Source organism: Onychostoma macrolepis, chromosome 10 (assembly GCF_012432095.1).
Source record: "Onychostoma macrolepis isolate SWU-2019 chromosome 10, ASM1243209v1, whole genome shotgun sequence".
Lineage (NCBI taxonomy): Eukaryota > Metazoa > Chordata > Actinopteri > Cypriniformes > Cyprinidae > Onychostoma > Onychostoma macrolepis.
Window position 1 is genome coordinate 22,085,023 of NC_081164.1, and position 27,571 is coordinate 22,112,593.

Below are 27,571 nucleotides of genomic sequence, written 5' to 3' on the forward strand. Positions count from 1 at the left end.
TTAAATCAACAGAGATAAATTATAAAGCCACATTTTATTTTAGATGTTTACCATATGAGTTTCGGTTTAATTTTCATCTGAGTTCCGTAGTGAATGTAGACATATTTAATGTTTATGATTCAACTTAGATCGCGTTGGAATGATCAATTGCCATAGCCCTTATCATCAATGTCTGCAGGTAAAACCTCTGCTTTTTCGGCATTATAACATGGAGAAAGCACGTTTTTCACACCAGCCGTGCAAAGGGATATGGCAATTGATGATACCGTAAGCCTTAACCACTGCAACGCGATCTTAAGTAAAATAATATAAACATTACATAATATAAAACGCCTACCTTCACTACCACTCAGTCTCCGCTGTAGCTCCAGTGACCTAAATTCCCAGAATGCATTGCCGCTGTGATGACTCTATCAAGACAGAGACCCATTCGGTTGTTTCAGTGTTGAAATAAATACTATTTTGCTTGCTACCGAGGCGGATAACATACCTAATTAACTAGCTAACGCCAACTAGCTTGGGAACCCACGCCACGCCGGCCGGTTTCCGCCATGTTTTAGGTCACGCCAGGAGCACACAGCGTAAACAAATGCAAATTACCACAGAAAAAGCCGACTGCTTTACATTAATATTTTTTGAAAACATACGCTTAGAATAAAACGGACTAATATGTAAATCTCTTTAAATAAAAAAAAAATCGCTCTTGTTTGTTTGAGAGGCTGCGAATATTCATTACTATTGCTAACTATATGCTAACTGCTAAAACACTTACGACAATTAACCATGGTTTTACTATAGTAAACGTGTAGCGACCGTGTTTTTGGTGTATGTATTACCTAACCACAATCTTAAATACCATGGATAAACTATGGTTAGAGCAAAACCATGGCTAATTTTGTAAGGGAGAATACACTACAGCTAGATCTCAAACAGTGGATCATTGTTATATCGTCATATTGCCAGGTAAAACTGCTCAGTGTTAAGAGTTAAGCCATTATAGAGGTAACAGAACTTGAAGCTGCTTTGAAACTATGTGTATTGTGGATGCTATGCAAATAAATACATTGACTTGACCGAACCAAGTTGAAGACTCCTACTAGCGATGCCGAACAACGATGCGGCGATCAAATAAATTAATGAAAGAAACTTAATCTGTACAAAAGTGGCTGGTATTAACGAGCTGCCGCAAATAACACTTCCATATATGATTTCCTTCTATTAGTGGTGTGAGGGCTTACAGTTTAATGGAAATCACTGTATCTATAATAATATATTAAATCAACAGAGATAAATTATAAAGCCACATTTTATTTTAGATGTTTACCATATGAGTTTCGGTTTAATTTTCATCTGAGTTCCGTAGTGAATGTAGACATATTTAATGTTTATGATTCAACTTAGATCGCGTTGGAATGATCAATTGCCATAGCCCTTATCATCAATGTCTGCAGGTAAAACCTCTGCTTTTTCGGCATTATAACATGGAGAAAGCACGTTTTTCACACCAGCCGTGCAAAGGGATATGGCAATTGATGATACAGTAAGCCTTAACCACTGCAACGCGATCTTAAGTAAAATAATATAAACATTACATAATATAAAACGTCTACCTTCACTACCACTCAGTCTCCGCTGTAGCTCCAGTGACCTAAATTCCCAGAATGCATTGCCGCTGTGATGACTCTATCAAGACAGAGACCCATTCTCCGGTTGTTTCAGTGTTGAAATAAATACTTTTTTTTTGTTGTTCTATATGTTTCTTAAAAAAAAATGTATTGTGTTCAGTGGAAAAAACGTTGTTGTTTTTTACCCAGACATTTAAAAATAACATATTTTAGAGCTATAATCGCAATACCGTGATACCGTGATACCGTGATATTTTTATCTAAGGTTATCATACCGTCAGAATCTCATACCGGCCCATGCCTATGTGCAATGCACACTGTGCATTGTTTAAGCTGGCTTTCAGTTCAATATAATAACAAAAAACTACTAAGTTTTTTCTTACTAAGGTGGGCACGCCGTGATCTGTACTGTATTTTTACTGTACAAAAAAAAAAAAAACGGGAGTGGGAGGGAATGGGAGTCGTTCTTCCCGGGACTGCAATGGGATGGGATTTTACCCCAGTTTTTTCGTGGGATTGGGACGGGACGAGATTTTTTTTTTTTAATTTTTTTTGTGGGAGTGGGACGGGAGAGGTTTGAAAATCCACTCCCGTGTCACCCTCTAACACACAGTATCTCACAGAAGTGAGTACACCCCTCACATTTTTGTAAATATTTGATATCTTTTCATGTGACAACACTGAAGAAATGACAATTTGCAACAATGTAAAGTAGTGAGTGTACAGCTTGTGTAACAGTGTAAATTTGCTGTCCCCTCAAAATAACTCAACACACAGCCATTAATGTCTAAACCGCTGGCCACAAAAGTGAGTACACCCCTAAGTGAAAATGTCCAAATTGGGCCCAAAGTGTCAATATTTTGTGTGGCCACCATTATTTTCCAGCACTGCCTTAACCCTCTTGGGCATGCAGTTCACCAGAGCTTCACAGGTTGCCTCTTCCACTCCTCCATGACGACATCACGGAGCTGGTGGATGTTAGAGACCTTGCACTCCTCCACCTTCCGTTTGAGGATTGCCCCACAGATGCTCAATAGGGTTTAGGTCTGGAGACATGCTTGGCCAGTCCATCACCTTTACCCTCAGCTTCTTTAGCAAGGAAGTGGTTGTCTTGGAGGTGTGTTTGGGGTCGTTATCATGTTGGAATACAGCCCTGCGGCCCAGTCTTTGCTTCAGTATGTCACAGTACATGTTGGCATTCATAGTTCCCTCAATGTAGCTCCCCAGTGCCGGCAGTGTATGGTGTCTGTATGGTCTTGGCCTACAATATAGCTTTTCTGGTTTTTACCTGTTCTTTTGTGTTGATTTTCAGTGAATTGCATGATAACCTGTTTAACCAGGCTATAGTCTATAGTCACCAAATATTGTCTTTTCAAAGCACATCTGTGTATCAAAACTTTGCACATAAATCATATTCCTGCAAACCTTGCAGTAAACTTGCATCTTTTTGCTCTCGTCAGTTATTTGAATGGCAGGTTTGGGAAGGAAGACGTGATTCAGGCCTGGCATGTGAAATATGCTGAAGTTTGTAACGCCATGGACATGGTGGGATTTGAGGAGCAGGTAAGAACAAAGCCTTCCTTGTCTGTGTCCTGTGGTTTGAAATGCTTTTATATAACATTTACTCGTTAAATAAGATGCTACATTATGATTAGTACTTCAAAAAAAAATTTTTTACACCACAGAACCATAAAGTTAGAATGGTTTAAAAATGGTACAGAAACTATCAGCGTTTGCAATGTTTTTATTTATAGACCAGGGTTACAGACCATAAGCCTTAATTCGCCCCTTCCACAAATTAAGTCCTTTAAAAAGGTGTTAAATCAAAGCAGAAAGTGTTAAATTGGCATTAAATGATGCATCCACTTCAAAAATATGTATATTTTCCTTAGTATTTTTGTCTTGTTTTCCTGTACAAACGTCTAAACATCCTTAAATCAAGATACATTTACTGAAGATGCAAAATATGAAGATATGAAGTCTTGTTTTCTGAGAAATTGATCAAAGTGAAGTGAGTTTATGCTTAAAATGAAAACAAATATGGGGAATGAAAACTTATTTTCCTTTTGAATTAAAATGATTTGTTCTTGTTTTACTCTTCTTATGAAACTCTTCTTTTTGATCAATTTCTCATAAAACATGTTATATTTTCAAGTAAATGTGTTTTAAAAATCTTTAGACATTTGACAGAGGAACGTCAGTTTTTTGCAGCGTGATCTGAAGCTACAATAAAAGTTATTTCTGTATTTCTGTTTTGGGCAGAGAGATTTATACAGTCATGGCCAAAAATATCGGCACCCTTGGTAAATATGATCAAAGAAGGCTGTGAAAATTAATCTGCATTGTTAATCCTTTTGATCTTTTATTTAAATTCACAAAAATCTAACCTTTCATTGGGTAATAAGAATTTAAAATGGGGGGAAATATCATTATGAAATAAATGTTTTCCTCTTATACACATTGGCCACAATTAACGGCACCCTTTTATTCAATACATTTTGAAATCTCCATTTGCCAGTTTAGATTTTTGTGTTTTTTTTTTTTGTTTGTTTTTTAAAAAATTAAAGATCAAAAGGATTTACAATGCAGATTAATTTTCACAGCCGCCTTTGATCATATTTACCAAGGGTGCCGATATTTTTGGCCATGACTGTATATATTTGGAGGTCTAAAACGTGATGTAGATCTGAAACTTTGAAGCATTGATAATGCAAGACGTTGTCATACTGACATGTTGTGTGCCCTTCCTTAAATGTTTTTTACTTGGTCTTAAAGTTACCTGCAGAAACCCTGATAGACATTCCCATCTCGTTTGTAGGAAAAGGTGGACATGATGACTATTCTAGCTGGAATTCTGTCTTTGGGGAACATCACCTTTGAGACGACAGACAGTGACAATCTGAAGGTGTCCGAGGCATCGCGTGGCTGGCTAAAAGCTACTGCGGTGAGTTTCCTGTTTGTTTCTCACAGATGTTGGTTGTGGAAACATCACTGTTGCAAGTCGACTTGACACGCAGAGGTGCTTGTGACAGCTCTCAACCATTGTGAAATGTATTTTTAACACCAAACTTTGAGCAGTGCTGTTTTTAGTGTGTGAAGTGTGAAGACCGTCAGAAAGAAAAAATACATTTTACCAGAACATGCTCATTAGAGACATGAAATAGGTGAAGGATTATAGATTCCCTGTGTTTCCCAAAAAGCGTAATGGGTTATACGATATTACTTGCGATGCTTTTGGGAAAACGCAATACTGTTTACATGCAAAGCAAATTCAGGAATTTTAAAAATGTGTTTGGGTATGCAACTCACCAACCATCTTCCTAAACTTGTAATGACAAGTGCTTATAAACCGGCTGTTGCCAACAAAAGAGAAAGTTTTAAGGGTCCGTGCAGTTTTCTGCCAAAATTTTGAATTTAGGACAGCCGTAAATATTAGCATTTTTGCGCTGTAAAATAAAATGCATTTTATTATTTTTATTTTACATTGAAATATTACAATAGTAATATTTATTTTTGTTGAATATTTTTAACAACAACAACAACAATAAGAAGAATTGAAAGTGAAAATGGAACTCGTGAGCAGAAAAAGTGTTGTTTGGCAGTACTTTCAGTTGAAAGAAGGCGATTCAAGTCGAGCTACATGTTCAATTTGCAATGCCGATTTGTCTCGTGGTGGCAAGGACCCCAAACAATACACAACATCGCCGCTGTTAAAACATTTGCGTATTAAACATCCGAAAGAATACGAGTTGTGCATTAAAAATAAAATAAAATGAAAAATACACTGCTGTGGACGTTGTTTACTTCATTAATGTGTTTACTGTGTTAATGGTCTGAGGATGGGAGTAGGATTCGGTATTCGGGTTCGGCAGAATCTTAACCAGTGGATTCGGTATTTGGCAGAACCCCAAAAATCTGGATTCGGTGCATCCCTAATAATAATTAATTAATCTTTATAATAATAATAATTGTTATATTTATAATAGTAATGTTATTGTTTTTATAGTCTTATAGTCTATATATATAAATATATAAATATATCTAAAACACAAAAACGTTGGCCAAATTTTGCAATTATTATTTTCTCATGAAAATTGCAGTTCAGTCAGTTTGATTTCATTGGATAGAAATTGCATATGTTTCACGCAGGTGAAAATGGTGCGTTTGATCAGGTGTAACATCACACATCTCCTTAATGACACACATTTGAGGAGCTCTGCTGGATGACACAAACGGAACTAATACTTATTGCTAGAGGTTTGTCAACACCAAACCATGAGCAGCAGTAATAGTGACTCTCTTGGATTAGAAAGCCCACATATACACCAGAGAGGAGATGAATGTTAGCCCTGAGCGGCCTGCTGTTTAATCAGGTGAATTACGGCCAGCGTGCACACAAAGAAACTCTTTTAATGGCAAACTGAAGGAGGTGTGGGTCTGCCTACATCTGGCCTTTTACGATAAGACCCAGAGTGCACAGTAAGCCCAGAAGTGCCTATGTTTAGACTCTATTAGGTCATCCTACACGTTTGAGGTAGTTAATAGTAGTACCTGACGCAGGCTGATTTCCGTATATCAAATCTACTGCGGTGGACTTTAACTTAGGGACCGGATTGGACACATTAGATTCGATGAGTCTTTTGTTGTACCAATGCATACGTGTCAACAAACGGCCTCCTGAATCTAAACGCACAAATTAGCTTGACCTTTCCTGAGTGACATTTACGTCTTGGTCACATTTGGCTAGTCATTGTTCTTTTTGAAATAACAGGGTCTGTTTCTTTTGTGTTATTTTTCCTTTTGTGTGTGTGTGTGCACAATTCATTTCTTACAAAGAATCTTGACACTAACCTCAGGAGAGTTCCCAAGTTTTGGGAGAGACTAGGGCTGGACGATTTTGGGAGGAAAAAAAAAACATTTTCTTTAGTTTTTCCTGATTAAAACAATTTAAAATGTGATTATGAAAATCCCAGGTTTTCTATGCTTGTTTGTAGGGACTATTTCAATATGGCTATAATAATATTAATAATATCAATTTTGTTTTATTTTTCAGTGAAATATTACATTATTATTATTATTATTAATAATAATAATATTTAATGAATGCACTGCGTAAATTTTTTTCATACATAGTAATATTGCTTATTTTGTTTGTAAATATTTTTGTTTTTAATTAGTAATAATATTGTATGATGATGATGATGATGATAATAATAATAATAATAATGAATATTATTACTGTAAAACTTTACAATAAGGTTTCATTTGTTAACATTAATGTATTAATATATTTTTACAGCATTTATTAACCTTTATTAGTGTTGGTTAATAAAAATGTTCACATACATGTTAGTTCACAGTACATTACCTGATGTTAACGGGTAACTTTTAATTTTAGTAAAGTATTAGTAAATAATGAACTTAATATTAACTAAGATTAATAAATGCTATATAAGTCTTATTGATGTAAACTAATATAGTTATCTAATGTTAACAAAGGAAACATTGCAAAGTGTTTATTATTATTATTATTATTATTATTATTATTAATAAGAAGAAATAAGAAATACTAAATAAAAACAATATTACTATTGTAATATTTCACAGAAAAATATTTTTTTACAAATTTTTAAAATACAATAAATGTATCACAGTACAATAAATATAATAATTTTATTTTACAGCTCTGAATTTACAGTAAAATTGATGTTATAACATAACCTTTATTTTGATGAAAAATGTGTTTTCAAATGCATGTTAAAGCGACCAAGTGAAAATGAGCTGCTCACATGTAAATGAACACAGTACCGCACTTCACACTGAAACACGCAGCGCATGTATTTATTTAATTCAGCTGATTTGATAATTGCACTAAGCCAAATCACGATTTCAAGCTTAGTTTAATTATTTCGTGCAGGCCCATGAGAGGTGCATTCTTCTTGGCAAAAACATGTGGAACATGTGGTGAAACAATAGTGTGTGTGTTTCTGTAACCAGGGTCAGTTTGGTGTTCAGGAAGAAGATTTACTGAAGAGTCTGACCTGCACCACATCAGTGACGCGAGGAGAGGCCATCCAGCGACTCCACAACCAGCAGCAGGCTGAAGGTGCGACACAGTTTCACTTCGAAGTCACTAGTGCGTCTGACACCCTTCATATTGATCACGGTGTGTTTTATATGTTCATTCAGACGCCAGAGACTCCATTGCTAAAGTGGCCTACGGCCGCGTGTTCGGTTGGATCGTCAGTAAAATCAACGAACTGCTCGCTCCTAAAGTAGACTGTGACGTGGAGCTCAATGAAATAGGTAAGTAATGCTGTGACTGAGAAATTTGACAAAATGACAAAAATAACAAATAACAAAATTGCTAAAACTTTAAGTAAAATTAAAATGAAAACTGAAAATATAAAAAATGAAAACTTATTCAAAATATTATTAAAAACTATAATAGTATATAAATGATAATAAAATAACACTGGCTTAACGATAAAGTTTTTTTCAATGGCCGACATACTGCAAATTATTATAAATAATGTAAATTATAATGATTTTTTTTCATCCGTTTCATCTTCATCCGTTGATAAGTCTGTCATTAGATTTTAGATTTGACACATAACTTTTAAGAACTTTTAATCTCATGACAGTGAAATATTTGCAGATTTATCAACCTATCACAAGTGAATACCTCCAGTTTTTCAACATGATCGATCCCTTAACCTTGACAATACAAAATAACACTGTACCCAATGTTTAGTGCAGATATTACAGTTTTCCTGCATTTTTCCCCATTTATCAGACTGAATGTAACTGCTCAACACTTTCTGGCTGATTGTTAAATTCCATCTTTGTCAGCTGGATCATTGCATTTTTCCATCTGTTTTTTTTTTTTCATTTATTTTGTTTTGCTCCTGTGTAAATGGTAGATAATTAACTCTGTGCAACACTGTTCATGAAATGACAATAGCCTTAGCTGTAGGGGTCGACCGATTATCGGCCTGGCCGATTATCATCGCCGATATTAAACATTTTTATGATTATCGGTATCGGTCATTTTCAAAACCGATGTGCCGATAAAATTATTTAATTTTGAAACCGCGCTATTTGGCTCTGAGGCAGCCTGTCAGAACTCACCACTCTGTGGCCTAGAGCAGTCTCCACCCACCGCGCATCTGATTTGTTGGGAGTCACGAGTCAGACCAATCAATGTGGAAGTTAAGGCACTCTCACACCGAAAGCGCTTGCTACAGTTTCAGTGATTATCACGCATCAAGTGTGCGACGGTGCTCGCGGTGTTTTCAGCATCTGCCGTCTCACTAAATGAGGACATAAATACATGAACAACATCCCCAGAACTGCTCTGAGAGTTGCTTCATGAGCATTTGACCGTTTCATTTGAGTAAAACGATCGTCATATCATATACATAGGCTACAGAAACTTAAGAGGTCCTCATGGCAACCCGTCAAAATAAAAGTTTGGTTTATCTACTACTACAACAACAACTTTTGTTTAAAAGAATAATCACACAATACGCTATTTCGTCCATGTTTTTAATTTTTAATGGTAAACCCATTTGTTTGCCAAAAAATTTAGTTTAACTCTTTTGATTTAAAGATAACTGAAATTAATGTTTTATGGCTTCATTTGCACTGCACTGTAAATTAAAACTAATCGAAATTACTGTCACATAGGCCAAGATTAAGATACTGTCACATAGGCCAAGATTAGGACGACATGAATTGTGACATTTCAATAGGCTATTGAACCAAGTGTGCCTATAACAGGTTATTAGTGTTATAGTTTAATTAAAATAGTTGCAGTCTTCTTCACAACTTCTACAATGGAGCTAAGAAGACAATTAAATTATTTACAATTATTATATTATAATTATGAGAGGTTATGCTATTACACAGACATTTCTAACATGTAAATTATTGAAGCCAAATACTTACATTTCCCCAAGCTGTTTAGCTGTAGTACAGTATTCATAGGCTTAATCATGAAGCATGCAGTGGCCCCACTTTTAACTCTCTCTTTATATTACCCTTATTGTAGATGGATGCATGGAGGATGACAAGAGTAAGAAGTGCAATCAACACCAGGGAAGGCAGTTTTTGTCAGAGCCCTTGTTATTCTTAATTTTGACATTAATTTTAATTTTTACATCAGACATAATATATCGGTTAAAAATATCGGTTATCGCTCCACTTGGTCTGTAATAATCAGTATCGACATCGGCCCTGAAAAACACATATCGGTCGACCCCCTACTTAGCTGTTATTAAAATCTCAACTAACAACATCAATTTCTCTGAAACTGGATAGAAAATTATTCTTATTTTTAGTCCTGTCAAATGATTAACCCAAAATAAAAGTTTTTGTTTACATAATATGTGTGTGTACTGTGTACATTTATTATGTGTATATATAAACACACACACATACAGTATATATTTCGAAAATATTTACATGTATATATTTATATTCATATCATTTATATTATATATAAATTAGTGATGTCAAACGATTAATCGCGATTAATCGCATCCAAAATAAGTTTTTGTTTACATATGTATGTGTACTGTGTATATTTATTATGTGTATATATAAAGAGACACACATACAGCATATATTTTGAAAATATTTACATGCATATATTTATATTCATACAAATTATGTCATATAAATATATTTAATATATAAACATTACATATTTTCCTTAAATATATACATGCATGTGTGTGTATTTATATATGCATAATAAATATACATAGTACACACACATATATCATGTAAACAAACTTTTATTTTGGATGAGATTAATCGTTTGACAGCACTAATATAAATAGATTTAAAATATAAACACACATGCATGTATATATTTAAGAAAAATGTTATGTGTATTTATATTCACATAATAAATATACACACACATATTATGTAAACAAAAACGTTTATTTTGGGTGCGATTAATCGTTTGACAGTACTACTTATTTTGTACAATTATTATTTTCTTTCTTTCTTTACAGGAATCCTTGACATCTTTGGATTTGAAAACTTTGCTGTGAACCGATTTGAGCAGCTCTGCATTAATCTGGCTAACGAACAGCTCCAGTATTTTTTCAACCATGTAAGTCCTTCATAGTGCTTCTTTATGAGTTTGGTATTTATATAGAAAAGCATACTAAAGTTTGATTCAAGTCTCCTTTTTGACTGTTAATTGGCAAAAAGGTCAAAAAATAAATAGCATCAGTGGTAATCCTCCATGGAGCTGCATTAAAAATACTAGGCTTTTTTGTTATATTGCATGCATTTGTACACCTAAAAGTGTAATCATTTAAATGATTTAAATAAATTTAATTTAAATAATTAAAAAAATCTAATTGCTTTAGCAAAATTAAATTGTCCAGAATGTCCTGCCTAGTTTTTTTTATTTTTTTATTGTTGCAAAATGAATCTATTAAATCTATGAATCTATCATGAAAAGGAGAATCAGACAACGATGACCACAGACTGCTGATTATGTTTTTATTAGTGCTGTCAATCGATTAACTAAAACTAATTAATGGCACATTTTTTTTTAAATTAATCACGATTAATCCCACCTAACATTAAAGGTTTTATATATTGAAATATTTCATATTGCAATTATTATATATAAAGACTGTATAATTTTAATATTTGTTTAATGGCATCTTTTTTATGACTGAAGGCCAGTATCACTGATACCAATACTACTGATGTCTCTATAAAATTGTTTTTCCCCCTAATATTTAACCATTGACATTCAGCATTACAGTATAATTGAGAGCTATCAATTTTAACATTTATCAGACTTAAAAAAAATAAAAAAAAAAATAAAAAAGTGGACTTAAAACAATCTTCACATAAACCCATTACAATAAATGTCATATTTACCTGTGCCCTTCAGCAGAAATATACAGAAATTGAAATTGAAGTTATCAAACACTAAATTTTAAATTAAATATAGATGAATCCTTATAGCTGTAAAAGTTATTGATTACCTCTTTTTTTCTTTGATTAACAGACATCACAGCAGCTGGATTATTAGGTTATTTTGGCTGTTATTTCTTTAAGAGCTGCCGCTACCGAACATGACGCGGATCTGACACGCATCGTATTTTCTCTCAAATCTCTTTACCTTTTCTGACCCATTTCAGTCTCTACTAATGAGCTGACGAGTTGAATCGAGTGTGTTAGATGAGGGAGACCGTGCTGGGCTGCTCCAGGACAGTTTTGAAAACCATTTCAGAGACATGTTCTTTAAATATATAACATGCATGCACAGTTTTAAGGCAGCTTTAATCACCTTTTTGGTAACTTCATGACTTAACTGACCACGACATTGCATGCACGTCGTTTATTTCGCGCTTCGATATGAAATGATAAAGGCTACAACGCGCGCTGGCGCCTTTGTGCGTGCAACTGAAAAGCATGCACTCCGAGCACAGTACCATTTCCGTGCTTGTTTGACTCGCGCATGGCACAGAGGAGAGGTCGAGCGCGCGTCTGAAAAGTCTCCCGTTTGATGTGATCGTAAAGATGTTCTGAAAGATGTTTTGAGCGGGGTGGCCAACCCTAGCTCCACTCCTGCGTTAATTAAACTGAAAAAATTAATCGCCTGCGTTAACACGCAAATTTTGACAGAACTAGTTTTTATCAAGCAAGAATTAATAATAATTTTATTAAAAAAAGAGTATCCTCAATTCCCAAATGATTAAACATTGTAATTAAAAGGACAGTTGATGTGACCGTGTTAAACATGCATCTGTCCCAGCTTTTTCAGAGTTTGTTGCAGCCATCAAAATGTTAAATTTTTTTTTTTTTTGTACTTTTGTCAACTAAATAAGAGTTAAAGAGCATTAACATCACAGATTCTTGATTTCATTGCTTTTTACAAAACGTCCCAACTTTTCTGACTTAGGGTTGTAAAACAAATCGGTCATTTAACTTTATTTCAAATAAAGTTTTGAAAAAAGCCCAAGGCAGCAGATGTTCAGAACCATTAAACGCCACATTCGATCACAGTCACTGGCGGTTCTTTCAACAGGACATTGTTTGCCACTCCATTAATGTAATAATCACATTTTTCATGTCGTTTCCCCTCCAGCACATTTTTCTGATGGAACAGAAAGAATATAAAGAGGAAGGCATCACATGGGAGACCATAACCTACAAGGACAACAAACCCATACTGGTACGTCTGTGTTCAAAACTGTTCTCACTCTCCGTGATTATTGTGCACTATTTCCAACTCTCTTTTTTTTCCCATTTTCCTTCTCTCTGACTCCAAAAATAACCCTGAGCTCTGCATTTGGCAGACGGCCGTGTGGTAAATCCCAAATACAGGAAGTGCTGACAAAGCAAGACACGTAGCTTTGAGAATCTCTCAAATTTCTGCATGTTTTCTGACCTAAATCCTTCGGTGCCCTGCTGAATGGGAAGCTTAAAGAAACCTGAAGCTTGTTCTCATTCTCACGTGAGATTCCTGCCCTGTTAATACAAACTCTGCCCTGTAATTATGGGTATTCAGCAGCTGCCTGTTTGGAAAGCTGCATATTAAATGTATGTCACGTTCATTTAACATTCAGCTTCGTATCCTGTAGTGCAGTTGTCACCTACCTTTTAAAGCTCAAGATCCCTGACCTCAGCCTTTATGAAAGATAAGATCTTCCAATTGAAGAATTGATAGGAATAGACATCCCAGATTGTACTTCCAATTTGAGGCCCTTTATTTAGTATTTTAATTAGTGACGCACTGATCATAAAACATTTGCTTGAAACAAAAACAGCAGGTCTGAAAGAGATGCAAATTCACTCTCTGACAGCAGGTGGCACTTATGAAACGGCCACAATAGCGTTTTCTTGGTTATCGCTGTAAACAAAGCAAAGCATAGCAGAGCTGCACTTTATACCGAGATAAGAGGAGAAGAAAATGCCATTACTGTCATCAAAACTTTTCTTAAGAAAGTTCCTTTTGGTGATGCATTAAATTGCCCCTATTATGGATTTTTGAAAATGACCTTTCATGCAGTGTGTAACACAGCTCTAAGTGAATGAAAACATCCTGCAAAGTTTTAAATTTGAAAGTGCATCATGTATTAAGTTATTGGGCCCTATTTTAACTATCTAAGCGCATGGTCTAAAGCGGCGCAGGTGTGCTTAGGGTGAGTCAGAATCCACTTTTGCTAATTTAATGATGGAAAAAATGGTCGGCGCCCGGCACATGGTCTAAAAGGGTTGTCCCTATTCTCTCAATGAGTAATGGGTGTGTTTTGGGCATAACGTGGAATAAACCAATCAGAGTCTCATCTCCCATTCCCTTTAAGAGCGAGTTGCGCTCACGCCATGGTGGATTCACTATACGCGGCGGAATTTGCAGGCGCAAAAAGAGGAAACGGATCTGCTCATGCGCAAGCAAATAGGTAGGCTAATTGTGATACATGTAATGACTATCCATCATGACATGTAGGCATTTATGTATGTAGCATACACAATAATAATCTTTAACATTGTAATCCTTTAATTTTTAATATTTGGCATGTTTGTGTGCTGCTGCGCGTCCCTTTGTGTGTGATTAAGCAAAATGTACGTGCATTATGGACCTTCCTATAGGTGCATATTAACGTGCTCTTTAAATGACAAAAAAAATACTGTGCCATAGACTTTAGACTAGGTCTTAGTTGGTCAATGGCGCAGTCTATTTCAGTTGCCTCAAAATAGCAACGCGCCAACAATGCACCTGAACACACCTCGTTTTCAGACCAGCACGCCCATGAGCGCACAAATGGGCACAAATGCATTTGCTATTTAAACAGCGTGGCGCAGGATGTGAAAATGGTAACTGCATCGTGCTGAAACTAGCAAAAAACACTTGTCGTGCCTGACGCCGCATTGCACCAGGTGTATGATAGGGCACATTGTCTCTCAAAAGAAAGTCGACTCTGAATCATTGAAACGAGTCGTTTTTAAAACGAATCCCAAGCCGTTTCATGTTGACGTCAGCATGAAACATAAGCATATTGCCCGCCCACTTGTTGGTCTTTTCGCGTTGGTCTGAATGAAAATGCAAATTCATTCTTTGCCACTAGGTGCGGCTTTAGCGGTTTCCCCGGTAACGCTGAACACAAAGCAGCACTGAGCTCACAAACACTGCTTTATCAGGTATTACAGGCATGATGAAATGAAAACGAGACCAAACGACCAATCACTGCAGTTTAGCGTCACGCAAAGGAGGGGTTTGGAAAAATTAATCGTTGAGCGAATTGTTTGGGAGTCGTTGAGCAAGTAAGGTAAAAATAAATGCATATTATAAGACAATGAAAGTGGTTTTTGACCTTACATGCATGTCAACCTGTTGTTGGGGACTCCCAAAACAAAATATGAACCTTTCATTACCCATAATAGGGGAACTTTAATATAACCCCACACCCCCAATTCAATATTTATATTTTCTTCATATATTTCGACCATCGTGAACAGTGAGCTTGTTCTCTGCCTGCTACAGTACTTTCTCCTCTTTGCGCTCGTCTTCAGTGTCTTTGGCCTCTGTTAACGTCCTGTGCGTGATGTGTTTTTCTTTATCACTGTCCCAGTAGATCCTGAAAATAACAGAAAAATAAGTACAAAAAATACAGTACAAAGAATGGAGAAATGTAATGCATTTTTGTACTTATTTTACTGTTATTTTCGGGATCTACTGGGACAGTGATAAAGATCTACCAGTCAATCGCAATCGACGGGTTGGCGACCACTGCTGTAGTGTAACATGAATCTGCAGCGCCGTCAGCTAGAGAGGCCTGTTTAGCTTGTCAGCATGGAAAACTCATTCACCCAAGCCAGCTTTGTTCCTCTGTTTCAGGACCTGTTCCTCACTAAACCCATCGGGATTCTCTCACTGCTGGATGAGCAAAGCGCCTTCCCTCAGGTACGCTGGAAGGGTTGCTTGCTAAACCCTGAGACACAAAAGAAAACATGGTGCAAAGTCCTCCATAGGGCCAAAATGACATTTATTTGTACAAATACAAACAACTAAAAAGTGTTTTTTTTTTTTTTTTTTGTCTTACAGCATTTACGTTTATGCATTTAACTGATGCTTTTTTTTTGTGCATTTAACAGATATTTATACACCAAAATGTTTTATAATTTAATATATTAATTTTATAAAAAAGAATTGCAACTCTTTAAAATTATAATTAAATTACATAATTATTATGCCTCCATAAATGTATTATTGTAAAAGCAGTTTTTTTTATTTTATTTTATAAACTGAAGGATGTGATAATCTCCATTGGGTTGCTTTAAAAAATATATTTTTGTTATATTGGACATATTTGTACAGCTCAAAAACTGTAATTTAAATTGATTTTTTTTTAAGTATTGCAGTGTCTTTAAAATTATATTTTAAAATACCAAAAAAAAAAAAATAATAATAATTGGTCCATTTTCTTACAAGCTGAAGGAAAAAACAATTCTGTGGTAGTCCTAGTAATAATACTAGACTTTTTTTGTTATAATGGACATAATTATATGCCTAAAGTGTAATAATTTAAATGCATATTTTTTAAAAAAAAGTAATCACTTTTAATTTTAAAAATTATATTTAAAATAACTATTTATACTTAAAATTTTAATACTTAAAATTTATATTTTGTATAATTGCTTTAACAAAATGAAACCCTCACTACTGTTGTGAGAGTAGTGAATCTCAAACATGTTAAATCAGTATTTATAGCAAACAGCATGTGATAATTAATTTCTGCACCCACAGGCCTCTGACCGCGATTTTGTTGACAAGTTAAACAGCAAATTTAAAGCGGCTCCAAACTTTGAGGTTGTGCGAAACCACACCCCTCTGTTCACTATTGTGCACTACGCAGGAAAGGTGAGTGTACAAAAGCATTGTCATCACTGTTACCTAACAATTCACCTGATCAGTGACTTAATTTAGATCAACAGTGTAATTGTTGAGCTGGTTAATAATTAAATGATTATGCATTTTTCCCAGAGGGGACTCGTTAATAAGGGTGTTTTTCTTCATAATGTGTGCATTATTCCAGCATGAAGTGTCTTTTTGTGGTCTGTTCAGGTGCAATACAATGCAAGTGGATTTCTTGAGAAAAACAGAGACACGATACCGGCCAACATTCGCGAGCTCTTCATCAACAGCGTCACTCCTCTCCTCAGCGTTCTGTTCGCAGGTCTGAATTCACTCCCAGCTTCACACATCATTAGATAAGTGTAAATGCTCGAACCACAACCAACAAGATAAAGCATTTGCTTGTGAGTTTGAACACACACACAATGTTTAAACCACAAAAATATTATTTTGCTGTGACTTGTGCGCTTTGAATACACACAATTTTATTATGTTTTTTTGTTTTTGTTTTTTTCTCACAATGTTTTTATGGTATTTGTTATTTTGTACGTTATATATATATATATATATATATATATATATATATATATATATATATATATATATATATATATATATATATATATATATATTTTTTTTTATGTTTCATTATTTTTTATTACAATTTTTCCCCAAAGTATTTGTTTTTATAATAATAATAATAATTATTATTATTATTATTATTATTATTATCATTTTATTTTATTTTATTTTCAAATTAATGTTCACAGATTACTAGATGTGTAGATACGTAAACTTCAGCTAACAAACAAAAGCATTTGATTGTCATTTCCCCATGATCATTTATCTATTTTATATATATATATATATATTATACATATGTTTATATAGTCTTTTTTTCTTTTCTTTTTTTTTTTCAGCCACAATTTCCCGAACAGGCACACTAATGCCACGGAAAGCCAAGGTATTTTATATCTAAGTTTTTTTTTTTTGGTGTGTGTGTTTGTTTTTTTGACGTACCAATTAACTTTATGAGTGTCTGTTAAAACACATGTTGTGATATTTCCCAGATACCTTGATAAGCTGGTGTTTGAACATATTTATAGCTGTACAAATGACAAATTACTCTCTTAACTGTGAGATCAGTGATTAATTAAACCACACAGCATTTCACCACATGATCCTGTGTGCATTTTAATTTTAGTTACAAGTTGCAGATGACAACTTTAACTCAACCAGAAAGCAGTCCGTTGGCGCACAATTCAAGGTAAATCTTTGCTTCTAAAAAATCAGTTATGTTTTATGTGTCGATTTATTTAATGCATCCAATGATCAAAAGAAATCAATGCATCTAAATGTGTGCAATGCATCTTAAATGTGTACATCTATTGATTTCTATTTTGCATGCTTCAGAAATATTAAACTGATTAATCTCACAAAAACTGTTAAGAACATGTCCAGGTCATATTTCTGTGGAATCTTGTTTCTGCCACAGGATAAATAAAAATAATAAAGGTAATTGTGACTTCTTATCTCACAATTCTGTATTTTTTTTCTATAAACTGCAAGATATAAATTCAGAATTCCAAGATATAAACTCAAAATTGTGAGATATCATTTAGATATAAATAAGATATATATTTAGAATTGCAAGGTATAAACTCGGAATTCCGAGACATAAACTCTGAGATAGAATTGCAAGATATAAATTAGATATAAATTTACAATTCCGAGATATAAACTCAGAATTGCGAGATATAAGCTAAGAATCGTGAGATATAAACTCAGAATTGCAAGATATAAACTCTGAGAAAATGACCTTTATTTAATTATCTGTATTTGTTTATTCTGTGGTGGAAACAGGTTTCCCTATCCTTCACCTCATAATGAAGATAAATGATATTTTCAGAAAGTGAAGTCTGTTTCTTGGACCATTTAAGATCTTTGCATTGTGATTGTCATGATGATGAAGCGTGTGTTTGACCCTGTCTGCGTTTATTTAACAGCCTAATTGTCAGTGTATTGTTTTCCGTGCAGCATTCTCTGGCTGTCCTAATGGAGAAGATGTTTGTGGCTGGTCCGCACTTTGTTCGCTGCATCAAACCCAACCGAAGCAAGCAGCCGGATCAGCTGGACAGTAAAATGGTGATGGATCAGGTGGGTTCAACTGAGTTCAATCTGCAGCGGAGCTCTGTTTGGACCTCTCTTATTTTCAACAGCGGAGCCAAATGCGTTCTCAGATTTTCCTGCCCTGCAGTGGAGTCTGAGCTCTGTGAGCTGTACTTATACCTAGAAGCCTTTTATTGCTGTTTATGATGGAGCTCAATCCAAATCCCTCTAATGATACAGGAGCCGTTGAGTTTGTGTTTAAGTGCCAATATGGACTAAACACTGTATTAAGTGATTATCTTGTTGGAGCTGCTAGTTCTATGACGCATTGTAGATTTTAACACTGACTATAAACTCTTGTGTTGTGTAGATATTAGTTAAAAGTATATTTTTACATGTAAAACTTGTCACCACTATATTAGGGTGCTTAGTGGTTGCTAAAGTTGAATGGTTAGTAATAGTAGTAAGTAATAAGTAACTAGCAACTATTGTTTTCTGTTCTTGAAAAACATCTGTTCCGTAAGACCGGACCATCCTGCTCAAATGACGTCATTTGTTTCTATCTGTGTATGTTTACACACAAACGGCTATTAAGTCACATGGTCAGATGATGTACAGTCTTGGAATGTATAGTTTCAGTCTGTACATAAACAGTACAGTAAAAACTACAAGACTGTGCAACACCGGCACCATCTGGAAATTTGCGGAAGTGCACTTTTCAGCCTATAAGAATATGGAATATAATACATGTGCATATATTTTTATATTCATTGCATGTATATATTTTTTATATTTATTATATTTTAATATAACACTTATTAACATTTATGCATTATTATTACATATATAATAATTTAATAATTAATTATATGTTATGTAGTAATATTATCTATTATATTACTTATTAATTAACTACTTATTTAATTTACATATATTTATGCTTTTATTATAATTTATCAACATAAAATATAAATTTTATAGATAAGTATGATGTGTGTGTATATATATATATATATATATATATATATATATATATATATATATATATATATATATATATATATATATATATATATAATTTTTATACATTATACTTATACACACACACACAATAGTGCATACACATAATTAAATATATAATAAAATGTATATTATGAATTACAAATGTATTATAATACATATAAAATATAATAATATACATGCATTAATTGCTTTATTATATTTATGCATTTATTAATTAAATGATTAAATATCTATGTGTATAATTGTGTAATTAAATAATTTGTTTGTGTAATTAAATCATAACAACATTTATTTATTTATATATATATATATATATATATATATATATATATACATACATACATACATACATACACAATAATATTGTTGGCTATTTTTGAAGCTTGGCAGTAAAAATCATTCACTTTTGTTTGCAAAATGAAGATTTCCTTTTGTCTCATGGAAGACATTTGTGCATTATGAGAGTGAATAAATAATGACAGAACTGTTTAATTTTTGTGTAATCTCCCTTTAAAAGTGACCTAATGGCACCTTTCATAATCTCGGCTGTCCAGTCATCATATTGGTGTTCTGATTGCCTGTTTCCATCCTTTGCAGCTGAGATACAATGGTCTGATGGAAACCATCCGAATCCGGCGGGACGGTTTCTCATGGCGTCCGGCGTTCAGAGAGTTTGCAGAGAGGTTCGTGTGCAAGAAGGAAAACTGACATTTTTCAGTTCATTACATCAGATTCCCTGTGGCATGACTCACATTTCTGTCCTGTAGGTACAACATTCTGCTGCTGAAACCAGATCTCCCGCTGGACAAAAACAGGTCTGAACAACAGATACATCATAGTTGTGCTAAAGTAATGTGCACCAAGAAATGCAGGAAAAAAAGTTCCCACTTGGACGGATAATAATGTACTTTTGTTAATAATAATGTGCAATTGTAAAGATAATAACAGCACATTTGACAAATGTTTAAAATGTTCACTCACATGAGGGGAATAAGCTCCCTATTATTTGATTTCATTAAAATGCATTATGTTTTTGTTGTTGTTTTCAGTTGCATGTCGATCCTGAACAGCACTGAACTCTCTGGTTGGAAGTGCGGGTAAGTTTCAGCATGTTGCAACCTGTTTAAGTCATGAAGTAAATCAAATGATATGCATTATTAGTGGTATTTGAGGCATGCATAACTGTTATTATTGTTCGTATGTTGGTGTCATGATTTGAACAAACCTCTAACCACTAATACACTTACAAGTTTTGTGTGTAATATGTTACTATATGTAATGTAATATATAACATTTAACATTTTTAAAAATAACAAAGAATTAAAAAATGTAAGAAAATCTTTCACCGTTTCACAAAATAAAAATAAATTCAAATAAAAATATTAAATGTAATAATAACAATATAATATAACACAATATAATAAATATAACTATTTTATAAGTTATTAAATTATTTTTAAAAAGTGTAATAAATAAAACATATATTACATATATTTAAATTTTACATGATGATTTATTTTTACATTATGTCTAAGTGTATTTATTATTATTCATTTTATTATTTTTAAAAGAATATATGCATTGCAAAATACATTACATTTTACAAATATTTAATCATTTTTAAATATGAAATAATTATTGGAATATTTAAATATGCATTAAATACACATTTACAACTTCAATCACAATGAGCTTGAAATGAAATGGAAAAAAAAATCCATAATTATTTACATGCCCTCATGACGTTACAAATCCAAATGCTACATTCATATTCATAAAATGTTAAAATCTAGATTTCGTAAGTCCTGTCAGGATGTTTTGGTTTATGTTGTCTCAGGATCTAACATGTATTAATTTCTTTAATTTGGCTTGAACATCCGTTGATAAAATAATATGAACCGATGCATTAGATACTTTAATGGCTCAGATAATATTGACATATCGAGCAAGTCACAGCAGTTCTCTTGTGCTGCTCTTTCAGGTCGAGCCGCTTGTTTTTTAAGTACTGGCACCAGGAGGAGTTGGCCCGTCTGCTGGAGAGACTGGGACGAGCGGCGCTTGTCATTCAGAAGAGTGAGGAACAATTAAACTCGTTTGTTTATCCCTCAATAAGAGTTATATTAAATACAGCGGAGCTCACATGACTGCACTTGAAAGCTCTTGGCTCAAAGTTTGACTGTTTTATAGCAGCTTGAATCACCTCTCAGAAACACACTCATAAAAACATATCAAAACAAGTTCAGACGTGAACTTAGATGGATATGTGGCTTATGTAAATAATGGCACAGAATGAATGGGAGGACATTATAAAACATCATCTGTTCTTGCCATATATTATTTTTTGTGTATTTTCCCCTTGACATTCACTCGTAATGTCAAGGTTTGTTTCATCAAAGGTCATTATGGCTGTTTCCATAACTGTTTTCCATCTTCTGACCCATAGTTAGAGTTATAAAGGCTGTTTTGTGACTGTACCTTTAAGACTTTTGTATGTAAATGGCCTGTTATGATTCAGTAACCCCTTCATAGTGGCGTTGTTCACATTATTGCTAAGTCGCAGAGTACTGAATTTGTGTTAAAATGTAAATTTAGGAGGTTGTACACTATTTATATAAACCTCCCATATTTATTTAATATTTAATAATGCATTTCAAATCAGTATATTAGAATGATTTCTGAAGGATCATGTGACTGAAACTGAAAATTCAGCTTTGATCACAGGAATAAATTACATCTTACAATATATTCACCTAGAAAACAGTTCTATTCAATTCCATTTAATATATAATGTTTCTGTTGTATTTTTGGTTAAATAAATTAAAAAATATATTTTGACTTGTATTTTCACATTTGTCCTTGTATGTTTCATTGCCTCAGAATGAAAATAATTCAGTCTTGTGTATTACTGTAAACATTATGCTTGTTTTAACAGTGAGATGAGTTTGTCTTGTGTGATTTGAGTGTGTTTAATACTTGACTGCGTCTCTTGTTGTGTAGATTACCGCACTCGGATCTGCCGGAGGAGGTATCTGGCTCTGCTGGCGGAGATACGGTGGCAGCGGCAGGCTCAGCGAGAGAGAGAGGAGCACGAGGAGGAGGAGAGGAGGAGACAGCAGCTGGAGGACGAGAGGAAGAGGCGTCTGGAGCTGGAGCAGGAGAACCTGCGTAAGACCTGTCCTCTGTGTTCACAGCAGTCAGTGCTGATGGCAGTGGCGTGTGTTAAAGTCGTGTGTGTGTTTACAGGACCTGCGTCTCCACCGGTGCCCCTGCCGAGGAAGAAGAAGCCAGAGCCCAGGCCGCGCTTGGTGCTGAACACCGTCCCCAAAGCGCCGCATCTGGCGCCTGTGCCACGGCCGCGCAGCAAGCTGTTTGAGGTGTGACAGTGACATATCCAGTGAAATATTACACCTGGGTTTATGAGATTACCTCCTCAACCTAGCAGTTTAAAGATTATTTATGTGCCAAGTCACTTTTCTAGTCTGTATTAGAGCTAAAAACATGTTTCATGCCCCCTAATCGTTCGTTCATTCATACAAAACACAGTGTTTATTATAAATAGTAAGTAGTCACATTTATATTATTAATAATAATAATAATAATAATAAGTGCATTCATACAAATAATAAATAAAATGCATAATAATAATAATAATCATCATCATCATCATCATCATCATTATGATATTGAAAAATATTTTATTAATGTTATATTTTATTCATACAAAACATTTTTTGTATGTTGACTATATATTATTATTATTAGTGTTATAAATAGTAAATAGTCACATTTATATTATTAAGAATAAATAACTACACTCATATAAACAATAAATATATAATGATGATGATGATATATTGAAATGTATTATTATTAATTTTAGCATATTTAATTCATACAAAATGTTTTTATAAGTTTACTTTTTATTATTAGTTTAATATAAATAGTCATATTAATAATAAATACATATTAATAAAATAAATAAATACTTTTATACAAATAAGTATAATAATTATTACTATTTATAATAATAATAATACATATTAATAATAATGAATACACATAAATATAAAATATTAATAATTTATCATTTGTATTACAATACTATGCTGAAACTGCACAATTCTAATTATTTATATTGTTTTTGTGTTTGTTTTATCATTTATTTAATTAATGTTTGAAGTTTAAAGTCGACTTCAAACCAAAATTGACCTCATTTATTTTCTTAAAACGTGTTTCTTGCATGTTATTTTCTTCGTGACCTGTAATAGGCCACATTACAAAAGTGAAATGAATTGGGAATGACATTTCTAATGACATTTTGACTTTAAGCAGTATTGTTTAATGTTGATACACTATTATTTATTATAAATAGTTTTAAAAATATTTTGAGTTTTCATTATTAGATTTTTCATATTAATTTGAAAGTTTTAATAATTTTGTTGCGTTTTCATTTTTATTCATTTCTGTTTTTGTTTTTTTTATGTTATTTTTATAAATTTTATTTCAGTTAATTTTAGTTCTTGTAGTACTTTAAACTAAACTAAAATGTTGCCTTGGTAACTAGCTGAAATAAAATGTTCATGTATTTTAATTCAGTTAATGTTTATTTTATGTCATTGTTTTATGGTTTGTGTTTTGTTATGGTTTTAGTCTGACTTGTTTTTATTTTGTGGTCAGGCAACTCCGTTTGATAACGAGCTGAATGAGAACGTTCACTTGGACGCTTCTCTGATGCTTCAGCCAATCGATGAAGAGCGAATTAAAGAGAAACACCTGAAGAAGACCAACACCATCCGCTGGTTCAAAGAGACGCAGGTGCGAAAACTGACCAGAGATGGCGGCTTCCCCAGCTGGTTCCACGGCATTATCTCGCGCAGGTCAGCTTTATTACCCACGCAAATTCATATGTGACCTGTGCTGGCAAAATGAGTCGGAATGAGCAAATTTAAAAAATGAGTTTTTATTTTTACATTCTCCATTTTAAAATACCTTGAATATGATATGATAAAATGATATGTGACCCTGGACCACAAAACCAGTCATAAGTGTCAATTTTTTGAAATTGAGATTTATGCATCATCTGAAAGCTGAATAAATAAGCTTTTGTTAGGATCGGACAATATCTAGCTAAGATGCAACTATTTGCCAATCTGGAATCTGAGGGTGTAAAAAAAAAAAAACGAATATTGAGAAAATCGCCTTTTAAAGTTGTCCAAATTAAGTCCTTAGCAATGCATATTACTAATCAAAAATTAAATTTTTTATATATTTTAGGTAGGAAATTTACAAAATATCTTAATGGAACATGATTTTTACTTTGAATGTAACGCTGCAAAAACAGCGCAAACACAAATACACATTTGATTCTGACCTGAGGCGGCTGCCGGTTACTTTCGTTTTGTTGTTTATGTTATTTAGTTGCTTCTTTCCTGAGTCTTGAACTTGGTTGCATACGTTTTCCTTAAATCATCCTGTCCTTCTTAAAGTCTTTTTAAGTTTTTAAACCCAGGGTTTGAAAACCACTGATCTAGAGGGGGTATAGATTGCCACCATACTGGACAAATACACAGGAGCTAGATTGTGCAAGGCCTTAAAGACAAGTATGAGGATCTTATAAATAATTCTAAGTCGTACTGGCAACCACTTTAATGAAATTAATAACGGAGTCACAGATTCATATTTCTTTGCCAACTTGATCATTTTTGCTGCTGCGTTTTGGATTTTCTGTAGACGCCTGATTGCTTGAACATCAACTCCATAATAAAGGGAATTTACAATAATCCATTCGAGAAAAGACAATGGCAGTAATTGCTTTCTCAAAATCTGATATAGCATAATGATATGAATTATGAATGAATGATACTTTATATTTCTGAAAAATAGCCCCCAACAGTAGCATATAAAGGGAGACAATAATTGGAGCAAGAATTGATCCTTGTGGGACTCCCCAAGGAAGATGTAATCTCGAGGAATTACAGCCCCCAATACTAACAAAAAAAAATCTGTCCGTGAGATAAGATTTAAACCATTTAAGCACATTACCTTTTAGGCCAACCCAGTGTTCTAAGTGGTTAATTAAAATCTCCACCATATCGAACGCTGCACTAAGGTCAAGCAAAATTAAAATAACATTTTTGCCATTATCCAGTAAAACAAATGTCATTTAACACTTTGACCAACACTGTCTCAGTGCTATGGCAGGGCTTAAAGCCCGACTGAAAGGGCTCACTAATTGAATTCACAGTGATCTGTGCTTGTAATTGCTCACTTTTTCTAAGACCTTGGCTAAAAAAGGTCAATTTGAGATCGGTCTAAAATTATTAGGATCCTCTATTGCCAAATTAGGCCTCTTTAATAATGGAAGAACTGTAGCATGCTTAAAATCTGCTGGACAGGTGACATTTTGCCAGCACGGATCACATATCAGCATCTGAATATACAGTATTTAAGATATGCTGACTGTAACCTTGCTTTCTCAGACAAGCAGAAGATCTCCTGATCGACAAACCCCTTGGGTGTTTCTTGGTGCGTGTGGGTCAAAGCCGGGAGGGTTACACACTGACCTTCAGGTGCGTTCTGCCAAAACATGTCAAAATCAGCATACTACTCCACAGATAAAGGTGCTAAAACCACTACAAAAGCACCAGCGGTAGTATAACGTGTGCTGCATATTTCAAGTTGAAGTAGTTTAAATTGAAATTGAAGGAGTACATCAGTAGAAATCAGCTTATAAAAACCTGTTTGTAGGTTTTATATGCAAATCAGCTAACCAGCGACGCTAGAGAAACTCCTTTTACATGAGAATAAGAAAACTGTTTAACAGATTTGTACTAGTATCTTCATATTGTATGTATGACTATGTTAATCAGGTTTTGTTTTAAACAGTTATTTTCTCATAAAAAGACCATGAATGTTTAAGTTTGATTTTACATAAACTTACATGGTGGAAACATAATTAATTGAATTTCATTGAACAAAATGTGATGCCCCCCCCCCCCCCACACACACACACACACATTTTTTTGTACTTATTATTATTATTATTATTGCTGTTGTTGTTGTTGTTGTTGTTGTGACTAATTTATATCATATTTGCATTTTTATGTATGTAAAAATATTTTAAATGGCATTATTTATATAAATAATAATAAATACATAAGAATAAATATAAATAGTATATATTTGATGTTATTAATAATAATAATAATATTAATAATAATTTGCACAAACTACAATATTTTATTCATATTCAATTTTAATATTATTATTATTATTAGTGCTGGGCAACGATTAATCGCATCCAATATAATTTATATTATATTATATTATATTATATTATATTATATTATATTATATTATATTATATTATATTATATTATATTTATTTTTTAGTAATTAATATATATGTATGTATGAATAACGCAGATTCACAGAAAAGGCATCCTAATCAAGGACCTGTAAGTTATCTATACAACAATTTTAGAGCACGTGGAATAAAGGAGAGTTTATGACGTTTAGTTTTACTCCTGGGTACAACAAATGTCTTGTGCCGCCAAAGAGAATAAGTAGGTGTTGGAGCCATAGGCAGGAAACAATGCAGTGGTGATGAACTGTCCTTGAGTATTTTAGTAAGAGTACGTATGGTAGCTTCCTCACGCCTCTCACTCAATGTCGGGAGAGTTGAAGTTGGAATGACTATTATCCGACAGCATCGCTTTTGGATCCTCTCTAACTCCTCAGAGAGACCTTTAGGTAGACCACCCCATACTGGACTAGCATACTCGAGAACTGGCCGTATAAAAGTCAAGTATACTTGCACTAAAACATCACAAGGAAGACCCACTTTTTTTGCAGTGCAAAGATAGTATATTCTGGGGCGCACCTTCGAAATCATGTACTTAATGTGGGCATCCCATGA

The 27,571-nt window shown here is 33.7% G+C and overlaps 1 protein-coding gene across 1 annotated transcript in view; it reads left to right on the forward strand.

Annotated features, from left to right (window-relative positions):
- LOC131547871 (myosin-IIIb) overlaps positions 1-27,571 on the forward strand; it is a 50,975-nt gene that overhangs the window by 11,510 nt on the left and 11,894 nt on the right. Inside the window, exons 7-26 of the mRNA XM_058788624.1 lie at positions 3,086-3,188; positions 4,444-4,569; positions 7,623-7,731; positions 7,815-7,931; positions 10,652-10,752; positions 12,754-12,840; positions 15,505-15,570; positions 16,414-16,527; positions 16,732-16,843; positions 17,442-17,485; positions 17,726-17,788; positions 18,559-18,678; positions 20,251-20,336; positions 20,421-20,468; positions 20,703-20,750; positions 21,635-21,726; positions 22,651-22,818; positions 22,897-23,027; positions 24,331-24,530; positions 26,133-26,222. Coding sequence (XP_058644607.1) covers positions 3,086-3,188; positions 4,444-4,569; positions 7,623-7,731; positions 7,815-7,931; positions 10,652-10,752; positions 12,754-12,840; positions 15,505-15,570; positions 16,414-16,527; positions 16,732-16,843; positions 17,442-17,485; positions 17,726-17,788; positions 18,559-18,678; positions 20,251-20,336; positions 20,421-20,468; positions 20,703-20,750; positions 21,635-21,726; positions 22,651-22,818; positions 22,897-23,027; positions 24,331-24,530; positions 26,133-26,222 — 2,025 coding nt within the window. The remainder of the gene's footprint in view (positions 1-3,085; positions 3,189-4,443; positions 4,570-7,622; positions 7,732-7,814; positions 7,932-10,651; positions 10,753-12,753; positions 12,841-15,504; positions 15,571-16,413; positions 16,528-16,731; positions 16,844-17,441; positions 17,486-17,725; positions 17,789-18,558; positions 18,679-20,250; positions 20,337-20,420; positions 20,469-20,702; positions 20,751-21,634; positions 21,727-22,650; positions 22,819-22,896; positions 23,028-24,330; positions 24,531-26,132; positions 26,223-27,571) is intronic.